At 34.8% G+C, this 12,841-nt stretch overlaps 1 protein-coding gene across 1 annotated transcript in view; it reads right to left on the reverse strand.

Annotated features, from left to right (window-relative positions):
* TRDN (triadin) overlaps positions 1 to 12,841 on the reverse strand; it is a 313,614-nt gene that overhangs the window by 274,338 nt on the left and 26,435 nt on the right. The window contains exon 4 of the mRNA XM_089921672.1: positions 12,176 to 12,208. Within this exon, the coding sequence (XP_089777798.1) occupies positions 12,176 to 12,208 (33 nt within the window). The remainder of the gene's footprint in view (positions 1 to 12,175; positions 12,209 to 12,841) is intronic.

Consider the following 12,841-nt stretch of genomic DNA (forward strand, 5'->3'; position numbering starts at 1 on the left):
TAAATTGCTGAACAATCAAGACAGTTCTAAGAAGTGGTTGCAGGGATGGGTTTTTCTTCCAAAAACAGCTGATATATAGGGAAGCAATTTACATAAAGTTCTGGTCAATGGTTGTCAAAAGTTTCTTAAAGGTTGCATTTCAACTAAAAGAGGATCCAAATTAAAGTTCTCCCTACCCTCACCTTCCTTTGCTAACACCCTTTCAAGGAGTATTTTCTTCCTGCTCCTAAGAGAAAATAAATTTGAACTTTTAAAATATTCTGAAGTTTTCATGCACAGTTGGAATTTGGGGCAAATGTGTCCAGACCAGCCAGCATTTTCTATAGACATCAACAAAAGCAGGCACTGGGGATTCTGTGCTTTGGGTACAAACCACCGTACAAGGATCCTGGCAGGAAACACGTGCTGAGATTCCTCTGCTCTTTCAGAATTTTGGGGGCTGGGGCTTTTGTACCTCGAAAGTTCCCCCAGGGTCCTGCTCAATTTCACAGTCTCAAGAATAGTCCCAACTTTCTATTTTCCTGATTCTGCACTTCAGCTTTATGTAAACTAAGACAGCCCCACTGCTCTGGGCAGATCCACTCAGATCTCTTATAAGTGGGAGTCGTGGATTAAAACACACACACACACACACACACACACACATCTCTACAGCTCACGATGAAATATAATGACTTACATAGACGTTGTTTTGCAGGAACATCATCAACTATTTTTAACTGAAGATCACTTGAAGACTGTTAGTATCTCTGTACAGGAAGTGCAGACAAGCACAGCCAACCTTGTAAAGTCATACACACATACATTTCTTTGCTTACAGAAGACAAAAGAAATTTATTTCTGATGATTCTGAAAGGGAGCAGATTTCACTACCTCAAAATATATCTCTTTGGCATAAGGATTATTTTTCAGCTAAATGCAATCAAAGCCCAGCAGGGGCTTCCCTGGTGGCGCAGTGGTTGAGAATCTGCCTGCCGATGCAGGGGACAGGGGTTCGTGCCCCGGTCCGGGAAGATCCCACATGCCGCGGAACGGCTAGGTCCGTGAGCCATGGCCGCTGAGCCTGCGCGTCCGGAGCCTGTGCTCCGCAACGGGAGAGGCCACAACAGTGAGAGGCCGGCGTACCGCAAAAAAAAAAAAAAAAAAAAAAAAAGCCCAGCAAGAAAAGCTGTTAACCTTCCCCTCAACTGCCTAAATTTACATTGGAAAGGGGTCCTGTACCAAGGAGAGAGCTATTACCAGAGATACCAAGAAACTTATCTGCATAACAGGTCACTCTTTGTTTTCCAAACGCCTACTCTCCCTTCCTGTGAATAGCCATCCTTCCTTTTGTATACTCAGACCCCTCCTATTTTCCTTAGCTCAGGATGTTATTTATATATGTCTCAATTACCTGGCTGCTCTTTGAGTCTCATATTTTTATGGGGCTCCCGTATGTATGAACAATGTTTATTTTTCTCCCGTTAATCTGTCTTATATCAATTTAATTATTAGACCAGCCATAGAACCTAGACAGGAAGAAGGAAAAATTTTCTGCGCCTACAATTCAAACTTAAGGATAAATTAAATGTCTCTGCATGTTTTATTGCAACATTACATTTTCTTTGGGGATTGTATTACATCACTATGGTCACTGTCTCTGGCTAGCAGATGTCCAAAGAATCCAATGTAGCCTCTACACAGTGTGCTAGTTCTGTCTCCTTCCACTTTAGCCAGGAAATGATGACCATTCAGGCTCCTGCCCAATTGAGTAACAGCATGGTACCAATTTAGACTTCAGAAGGATATTTTTCTCATAAGCAGATGATGCCTAATTTTTTACTCTCAATTATTCTTGCCCGCAAAGAACTATTTGTGTAAGAATGGAAAATTAAATGTAAAAGAGTCAAGTCAGTAAGTGGAAATTTATTGTCCTATGGTTTTCGGCAAACTTCAAAGAAAAATAAAATTTCTTATATTAATACTATCTTCTAGTTATTCAATAATTTCTATAGACAGGTAAATGCCTCTACCTTATGCAACATAACAGTAATGTATAGTAGGTTAAATTTCATTTAACCTTTTGCATTCTTTAAGAACAGTTCACTTAAACTGAACCAATTCTGGATACAAGGGACAAAGAAGGTCAAAGTGGTCATTATTTACCTCCGAATGTATGTGCTTTGCCAATAGGTTAGAGTCCAACCTGAGAACATGATAAGTCTCAGCAACAGATTCTAGTTGGAATGATACGCCATTTTGGTAACAGTAAACCTCAAAGATTGTTTTGTGGCTTAGAAAGCACAGAGGTCAAAGTATCTCAATCCAAGTGTGAGACTGTCCAAGGTCCTTAAAGGTACAATGGTCAATTTGAATTTTGATAACTGGAGAAGGGAAAAATAAATGGAGAAAAGAGTGACAGCTCAATGTGTCAGGAAGCAATGAAAAGGATCCCTTTGTTTCCCTGAGTTATTGGTAACCTTACCTAATGTATCAGTTCTTCACTAGTGTTTACTCTGTCCATTATGATATGAGGGGCACTCAAGAGAAGGGGCAAATTACTTCCAAAGAAGATGGGAAGTGTATTCTGACTTCTTTCACTAGTCCTGGTTTTCCCCTATCCCCTTTCTCACTATCTGTAGGGAAGTATATGTGAATACGAGAAGTGGAGAAAAGAGTAGAAGTCTCCTTTTAGATTCTTATTGTTATTATTCATCTCCCATTCTAAAACCAATACTTCATCATGCTAGGCTTTATTTATTATTTTTTTAAACATCTTTATTGAAGTATAATTGCTTTACATTGTTGTGTTAGCTTCTGCTGTATGACAAAGTGAATCAGCTATACGTATACTTATATCCCCATATCCCCTCCCTCTTGCATCTCCCTCCCACCCTCCCTTCCCCACCCCTCTAGGTGGTCACAAAGCACCGAGCTGATCTCCCTGTGCTATGCCCCTGCTTCCCACTAGCCATCCATTTTACATTTGGTAGTGTATGCATGTCAGTGCCACTCTCTCACTTCATCCCAGCTAACCCTTCCCCCTCTCCATGTCCTCAAATCCATTCTCTACGTCTGCATCTTTATTCCTGTCCTGCCCCTAGGTCCTTCAGAACCATTTTTTTTTTTAGATTCCATATATATGTGTTAGTATACTGTATTTATTTTTCTCTTCCTGACTTTCTTCACTCTGTACGACAGACTCTAGGTCCATCCACCTCACTACAAATAACTCAATTTAATGCATTTTTTTAATTAAAGGAACTCAAAGAATTTAAACTCTGGTTTTCATGCTTTATAACTCAACGGTGATAACCAAAAAATATACCCTCCTAAATCAGGCTGTTTTTCTAAAGTCTAATGCCAAATAAGCAATTGGGTTAGAGTCCAATGTCTCTGAAGAGGTATTAGTCTCAGCACCAGACTTGTGAAGTGCTGGGAAACAAGAGAAGCAGATATAATAATGTATTCTTTTGCTGAGAAAAAATAAAAAATTAGTATTATTTAGAGTATTCATTATTTCTGGATTGCAATGGTCATTAAATGATTATTTGAATAATTGTCGTACAAAAGATGGCATAAATCAATAGTATTCTAGTGTAATTAAAAATGCATTTCGTGGGCTTCCCTGGTGGCGCAGTGGTTGAGAGTCTGCCTGCCGATGCAGGGGACACGGGTTTGTGCCCCGGTCCAGGAAGATCCCACATGCCGCGGAGCAGCTGGGTCCGTGAGCCATGGCCGCTGAGCCTGCGCGTCCAGAGCCTGTGCTCCGCAACGGGAGAGGCCACAACAGTGAGAGGCCCACGTACCACAAAAAAAAAAAAAAAATGCATTTCGTTAGGAAAACCTAGACATACATAAGCTATTAAAAGATCTATACAAAAATATTGTCATCGCTGGCATGTATTAAAATGCAGCTTAGTGTTTAAGATAACTAATGCTTGAGTCAATCTGCTTCATTCAAATTTAATTCTCATACCTACTAGTTGTGTGAACTTCACTTCCTCATCTGTAAAATGAGGTTAATAATAGTACCTACCACATAGATTTACATGAGGATTAAAATAAGTTAAAATGTAAAGGATTTAGAGCAGCACCTGATATCTAATAAGCATCATGTAAAATATTGGCTATTATTATTATTGTCTCCCTCACTAAATTCTAAATTTGATGAGGGCAAAAACTATGTCTATTTTGTTCCACAGTAAATTTTCAATAATTGGTATATACTAACCACTCGATAAATATATACTGAATTAAAAAATAAATGTTTAAGCAAGATTATAAGCTATCAACTCTTGCACAATATAGAAAATTGTGGTAGATAGTATCTCACCAGTTCTTTAAGACACGACACACAAATGATTTAAACACTAAAATGAGTGTGGTTGAAAATTTGGGACAGTAAAATGTTGCATTTCTCAACCTTTTTACTTTCTATTAGAAATGTTGGAGAAAGTTGCAGAATTTTACTATTTGTGGAAATTTAAAAATGTATGTGAAAGGTATTGTAAACTGCAACACTTGTACAAAAGGTAGTAGGGTTTTTTTGTTTGTTTTTTTGTTTGTTTAAAGGAACTTTATTCTTAATTGCTAAAACTTGGAAGTAACCAAGGTGTCCTTCAGTAGGTGAATGAAGAAATACACTGTGGTACCTCCAGACAATGGAATATTACTCAGCACTAAAAAGAAATACACTATCAAGCCATGAAAAGACATGGAGGAAACTTAAAAGCATGTTACCAATGCATTTTCAAAGCATTTCTTCCTACAGTGATCAATATGGGTGCCAATAAGTTAGGATTTTTTAATATTGTTTTTCTGGAACACTGTAAAGCTAAATAATGATAAAATTTAAAACACTGTGCATTTTTAACACTTTGCCTTAACTTATCCACAGATGTTTATATAAAATATATCAACTATAAATTGACATTATATAATTGACAATTATGCCTATAATAAAATATTGACAGTCAAATATCATGTTCATTTCAACAGAAAAATATTGGGACAGGAGTTAAAAGTGGGATATGCTATTCCACCTAACTTGAAAGGGTTCAAAATTTCTATTTCTTTTGTTCTACATGTTAGGTAGTAAAAAAAAAAAAAAAAAAAAGCAAAACAAAAATTACCAGTGATTCTCAACTCCGTGCATCAGATTCAAATGATGTCTTAACTGGACTTACTTTTTTCCACAAGAGACCAAACTCTCGTGATTTTGAAAAACGGAACGTACAGAGTTGAAAAGAATCTGCAATGCATATAAACCTAACAGTTTCTCATTCACAGGCTTCTCAATTACACACCCAATCTTATTTCCAGATAGGAATGCAGCAACCCTGAGATTATTCTTGCTCCAACAGGAGCTACTTAAAATGGTTGGGCCTGAGTCGAGCTGTCTCAGCCTTTCTTTTTTTTTTTTAATTTATTTTATTTTTGGCTGTGCTGGGTCTTTGTTGCTGCACGTGGGCTCTCTCTAGTTGCGGAGAGCGGGGGGCTACTCTTTGTTGTGGTGCGTGTGCTTCTCATCGTGGCGGCTTCTCTTATTGCGGAGCATGGGCACTAGGCACGCCAGGCTTCAGTAGTTGTGGCACGCGGGCTCAATAGTTGTGGCACACAGGCTTAGTTGCTCCGCGGCATGTGTGATCTTCCTGGACGAGGGCTCCAACCCGCGTCCCCTACGTTAGCAGGCGGATTCTTAACCACTGTGCCACCAGGGAAGTCCTGTCTCAGCCTTTTTATTCTCCATGATGTTGGCACCAAAATTTAATCCCATGCTTTCATCGGCTTGCTCCTTCAGGCTCCAGTGTTACCAGTATCATTTCCATCACTGTGGTTCCAGTTTGCTTGCCTTGATAGAAATGAGCTCTTTTGGGCCCAGGGTTCACTACAGCTGCAACTTCTTAGAGAAGTAAGTCTCTGGATCATTCATCAGATCTCTCCTCAGCCTTTTTCATTCTGATCCCATCACCAAGCCTCACTGTCTGCTCTCTCTGCGTTTTGCCCCTTGTCCTCACAGGTCTGATCAATATTGGGAAAGACAACCAGAAGATAAAGCAGTGAGTTCCTTGAGCAGCCTGAGGGCAATATGCAGCAGTGCAGTTATGGAGCTGAGTTTTAATCTAGACTTATTTAGAGGAGTAGTCCAAAGATTAATGTATCTACTTAACGGTGTTACTAGGGCCAACCTAGTAACCAGTATTCTGAGGCTACGAATTTTAACAAGTTTAGTCACCTTTCCATTCTCTCTCCTTTTTTCACTCACAGTATTTTTCAGACACTTAAAGTTCTGCCTGGGGTAAGGCACCTAAGCTGCCAACAAAGATGGATGTAATGAAATCTCTGGCACAGAAACATGTCCATCTATCTTACTCCCAGTGACGTGATACAGCCTTCTGAATGGCCTAATCCTAAAGTCTTGAATATTTATGAAGCTCAGATTCCCTGGTTCTTCCTTTTTCACCCTGACTGCAAAGAGCTAATGTGGATTTCAATAAAGTGAGAAAAATACACAATGAAAGAACTGAGTTTAAATTTACTGGGCTCTTTTCAACCCCAGGAGCTTTAGGGAAATCTTAAAACACGATTATAAGGAGAATGTAATTTGTTTTGCTCTAAGTAAAGAAGAGCTTCTTCCTCTGCCATTGGCATGCATCAGGAACAATTTCACAGAATATCAGCCTTCATATTTGGGTCCTGTTCAAACTTCAAGATGGTTCCTTAGTTCAAAGAGCAAGTAGTTGGAAAGCAAGGAAATTCAACATAATGTACAGGGGTTTTGGCTCTTTCCACAAAGGCAAGTGATAATTTAGCTCATAAGGCCACCATGTCCCCAAAATTGAAGATCAATTTTTCCTTCCCAAAAAAATGAGTATGTATGGGTCCGAAGGACTAAAAGTATTCTTTCTTAACTTTAAAGCTAGATGTCAGAAAGTGACATTATAAATGTAATTTCTTGTTAAGAGACTATTATTGTCTCCTAAAATTACATATTTCAAAGAACATAAATGCTGTAATGATTATTCTTACATACAGACTTATTATAGACTAAGGTTTAAGTAAGAATAAACTGTAAAAAGAGATAAGTATATCCATTACGTTGCACTTAGAAATGTTAGTACAAAAAATTAAAAAGCTCTATCCCCAGTAAAAATTATACTTTTATGAATGTTTACATAATCTGAAAAGTCCACATCACATGAATGTTAATACAGAACTATGAAAGAAAAATCGTATTAGGTTTGTGAGAAACCAGTATCTTTTTTTTGAAAAAGAAATAGAAAAATGCTAAGCTGCCTATGCTGAATAGACATATATTTTTAACTTCGTTTTAAAATACACTGTTTATTTAGCTCCTCTGCCCATTTCTTAATTTGGTTGCTTGTTTTTTGTTGTTGCTGCTTTGTTTTGTTTGTTTATTTTATTTTTTAGATTCCAATAGATACAGAGAACAAACTGGTGATTACTGGGGGGGGGGTGCAGGGAGAGGGTCAGATGAAATAGATGAAAGGGATTAAGAAGTATAAACTTCCAGCCATAAAACAAAAAATCACAGGAACGTAATGTACACATAGGGAATATAGTCCATAATTTTGTAGCAACTGTGTATAGTGATGGATGGTAATTGGTTTTACTGCAGTGAACATTTCATAATGCATAAAAATACTGAATCACTATTTTGTACACCTGAAACTAATATAATATTGTATGTTAATTAGAACTCAATAAAAATTGTATAATGTAATAATTTAGGATAAAATGATATTGCTTTATGTTTCAATTGTAATTCTTGCTTTAGGTATATTTCATCTAAACTTTGGTGCTGCCGCTCACTTACTTCATGGAAAATGTTTGCCATGTTAACTAATGGGCAAAGCCAGCCTTTGTTTTCAAATTTCTTACATAAATCAAACTTACCCTTTTTCAAAAAAATATAATTTTGCTTTTCAGTTTAAAAAAAATTTTAGTGTGTATTTTGAGGAAATTATTATGAAAGTAATAAATTTTGCAACATATTTAAATTATTTGGATTTAATATAATATGTTTATTTTACAATAAGTTATAAAACAAGACAAACCAATATTCCGCTGCACATTTTTTTACTTGAACTAATGTCAGGTACCATATAAGTAAAATTTTTAGTTGTTTATGGAGCTAGGAGTATTTTTAAAAATTTGATATTCCTGAAATATACATGTTAGGGTGATACCAAATTTTGATATTTTACTTTTGGGAATAATTTTTAAAGTTGCAAATATAAAAGAAATAACTCCAATAATTTTGTTAGATATCATGATAAAATTTTATAATTTATAGGCAAAGTAGAATATATATTAAATCTATACATTTACATATATATATTTATTGATCAGCCAGCTGGCATATAGTGGGGTTTTTTTTGTTAGTAGGAGGTAGAAAATACATATAATAAAAAACATATAGTGAATAAATGATACATAATATATTATGTATATATATACATACAAACATCTATATATATATATACATACACATAGTGAAATGGTTCTGCAAATAGTATATAATTTAATTTTTTGTCAATAGGAGGTACAAAATATTAAACATTTTATATTAAATGATATATGATAAGGTTTGACATCAGTTAGGTTAAGTATTTCATAATATAATTAATTACATAAGGTAAGTTTTAAATTTCTTTTTGAACAATACAGAATTATTCTGAAATGCATCAGAAATGTGACATCCATGGGTTTATTCAATGCATCGTTAACAGTCTGGTTGCCTTAGAAATATTCAGTTATATTTAAAAGAATTAGTGTCACTAACCTACACTGCTTTGATTGTTTCAAAGTAGTTTCAAACCAGTGACACTTCCTAGGAACAAATATTGAGAATAACTGAAAAGAACTGCTTACATTTAAATTTTTAAAAGCCATTTTTAGCTTTCAGTATTTCCTATGGATGTTCTTTTTGTTTTGCTCTCAAGGGAGTCTCCCTCAAGAGCAATGCACCCTTTCACATTATTCAGCTAAATAAAAGGCAAAACCATTAAATAAAACTTGCCATTGTTCCCATCTCCCCACTCTACCTTATCTCTGACTTCAGAACATCCCATCATGACACAGAACACCTGAGTATCAGCACCATGCCTCTCCTTTAGCAGATATATGCAAGATAGGACAGGAAGGCCTATTGGTCTCTTTGGTTGGCATTCTAGCAATGTGAAGATGTGTGAAAGACACTTCTTTATCTCGTAACATAGAAGAATTACTATGATAACCTTGGATATGTTCTCAGGCAGATCAATTTTAGGAAAGAATACAAATGTAATTTGATTCCTTTGATGCTATCCTCACTCGTTTATCCCTTGGAAAGTGTGGTGTTAACATGTCCATGATACGTACCCTGGTGTGAAGAATGCTACTCAACAAGCTGATTCTAGGTAAACAAAGCACACCCACCCTACATAGCAAAGAATTGTTCCAGAATATATAATTTACAATGGTATTGGTTTTCATAGTTATGTTTTAAGTAATTATACAATAAAAATGTAATATTTTACAATGATTCAGTGCCTTCAGCCTGCATCACGGAGTATTTGAAATAGAATTTAATATTTAAAATTTTTGACAAGCTGAAAAGTAAATACGCATGAAGGATGTAAAGACACTAGGTACTACAATTAATACCCTAAAGCTATATTTATATATAACAACATAAGCCACAGAAGAGCAGATTCAAAAATTTCAACCATATTAATAATCTGTTTAATAATCAACCAGGCAACCCTGAGATTATTTGACTGTACTGTTATTCCATATCAAATTAAAACTGCAAACTCCACCCATAAATAACAAGGTAGCTAAATTTTTATTTTGGTAAAAATAGCAATAACTGGACAAATGAAACCAACATTTTAAGCACATTTAAATAAAATGCTTCATATAGATACAGGACAGTCGAATAAACAATGTCACAGCCTGATAATTAGGTAATATAAAATGGCTAAATATCATTGAATGTGTCTGAATGGGAAAGAGTACTAATGAAGAGACTAATAAAGACTCATTTAGACAGGTGAAAATCAAATATTTTAAGAGGATATAATTCTAGATTATCAAAAAAAACCTAAAAAACTTCTTAAACCACAATTTTAAAATATAGAATTTATGAAATAATTCATCATAGGATAGAGATAAGCTCATGGAATCTCTTCCCAAATAATAACATTAAAAATATACTTTTAAAAGCAGAATATGTATTAGAAATGCTTTGTAAAATATCACATACTGATTTAAAATTCATTGTTTCTATGACTCTACAAAAGAAAAGGTTTTAAATAAAAAATAATTGCAATTAAATATATTTCTTTTATAACTAATGTTTATTACAGCCTCTGTACCCAAGGTAGGATGTATAAGATGTTGCTTTAAATGTCCACTTTCTCATGTAACTCTGTAAATAATAATATTAAGAAAATATATTCAGGTGATTTTAGTCAATTCTCCTTTTAGACATTAGTGTACATGGTTTTAAATATATATATCCTTTAGACTGCTTTAACTAATGATCATTACTGACATTTTTTAAAAGTATCTTAAACAACTATTTAATAGTTTTTCTGTTGATTTGGTAAAGCAATACAATAATTTAAAAACAATAATTAAACAGTTTTGCGTGTATTTGCAACTTATGCTAATCATTTCATAAAACTTAATTTAAAAATAATCCCACCAGAAAATTCAAATAAAAAGCAATGAACAGATTCTATATTAAATACTAGATATTGATTTATGGAGAATATGATCTTATATGATATTCTTGTAAAATTTATTTTATAAATAAGAAAATATTTGTTTTTCACTCTTCCATATCCAAATGGAATAAATATATATACAAGCTGTAATTTCCAGACCATCACTGGTAACTCATTAGCTTAAACTTTGACTATGTTCTGGGCAGTATCCATTGGAGATCAGCTATAAAAAGACTCTGCTTTTTACCTCAAGAAGTTTATAAACTAATCTAGATTCTCCATACCTGGATTTGATGACTTAAGAATGTCTTGAGTTCTTGGGTTCTCACCATGGATTTGTGAGTAGGGCAACCCATCCTTTCTGCTCTCAATAGCTTCATAAACACTTTCATTTCTGAATGGCAGTTCCACACTTGAGTTTCACTACTTTACCTTTTACTGGGCAAGTTACAGATACAAATTTTCCAAATTAACATACACTAAGTAGATTTTATCCCAAACAGTGAGGTTATCATCATCTGTCAGGCAAGCCCGAAGCTCCAAATTTGGATCCTATTGCTTGCTCACAGTAGGTCTAGGGATATAGCAACAGAGGCCAGCAAGTTCTCCTCTGTAATAAATACTCCCAAGAGCTATTGCCCAACATGTGCAGCAATAACTAACTGGATTAAGTCTGGCTTTTATGTTTCTATCTCATACCAAATATACCTCAGGATGGTATCCTTTGCTCCCTATTATTCCTTCTAGACATAACTCCTACTCCTTCCTGTAAAAATCTCTGAGGCTTTTGCCCCACAGTTATAACCCCTTTTTCCCAGTCATATTGCTCCCATCTTTTGGATTTATGATCATTCCATTCAGTGACTGACGACGTTGCTTATTCCTTCAAGGAATCCCTGTAAACCACAGCCAAGCACACCCAGATGACTGCTGCTTTGGGATGACACATAGTACATACTGACTGCATATGCTTGTGCCTTCAAGATTATTATCCTCCACACTATCTCAGCTCCCTGTCCAATAGATATCACCTAAAATTGAAAAATAATACTGACAATAACATAAGAAAAAGAATAAAAATTTAAAATCTATATATTTGGCCACAGTGAGAATAATAAAGATCATGGGCATCCTCATCTTCTGGGCCATTTAGAAAACTATAGAACTCACCCCTCATTCCTGCAATTCAAATTCACATTGATCAGTGTGTAGATTGATTTGCACATCTACTGAAGAAGGTGTTAATTAAATAATCAACTTAAAAATGATGGGATTAGCTTCATTGGAAAGAATCGAGTATTTCTTTTCTTAACTATAAATCTTAATCTAACCATTAAACAAAAACTCTACATTAAAAATAAATTGTCTGTAACAAAGTAAAATCTATTTAAGTTATGGTGAAAATCAACATTACCATAAAAGAAAAATACTTTTTTTCAAAGGTCAACACAACTAACCTTTTTTTTTCAAGGGAGGCTCCTCTATTTCTCCTAAACCAAGGCAAAAACAGTAAATTAGAAAAACTTTCAGCAGAGCATAATATTGCCTATTTTCCCATTTTCTTTCATTCATTTTTAAAAAACCATCTATTAGTTTTGATAATAGTAGTTCATATATTACTTTGCCTTCCAAATTCCAATTTTGAAGTATACACTTTGCCTATGTACATTTATTTGAGATAGTTTCACTTTTATGAGTTCAATAAAATTGTGGCAGTGATCCAAATTATACATTATAGTTCGTATATCATGTTCATTTCAGTCCTCTATTGTTCATCTCGACCTCTCACAGGAGCCAAAAAATACAAATTCAGACAAAGTCATAGAAAGGACTAAAATAATAAGAGCTTTCCTGGTAGTCAAGGCTGAATATGTAATTTCTGATGAGTAAGGCTGATCTTAAAAATGCCATCTAAAAAGCAGAATTACAAAGCTTTGTTCTTTTCACATCCACTCAATAGCAGTTTACATGTGGTTTAAGTTTGTTATTTCCTTTTGATCATCAATACATTCTAGAGAGTAAATAGTTTAGTTGCATAATTGTTGTGACATTTAGAATGTGTCCCTCCGTTCTACATCTCCATTTGATTCAATTAATTAACTTTCATTGTGATTTTAGTAGGA

Source organism: Delphinapterus leucas, chromosome 12 (genome assembly GCF_059928025.1).
Source record: "Delphinapterus leucas isolate spDelLeu-1000000601 "Yukka" chromosome 12, BTC_Dleu_Yukka2, whole genome shotgun sequence".
In the NCBI taxonomy this organism is placed as follows: Eukaryota; Metazoa; Chordata; class Mammalia; order Artiodactyla; family Monodontidae; genus Delphinapterus; species Delphinapterus leucas.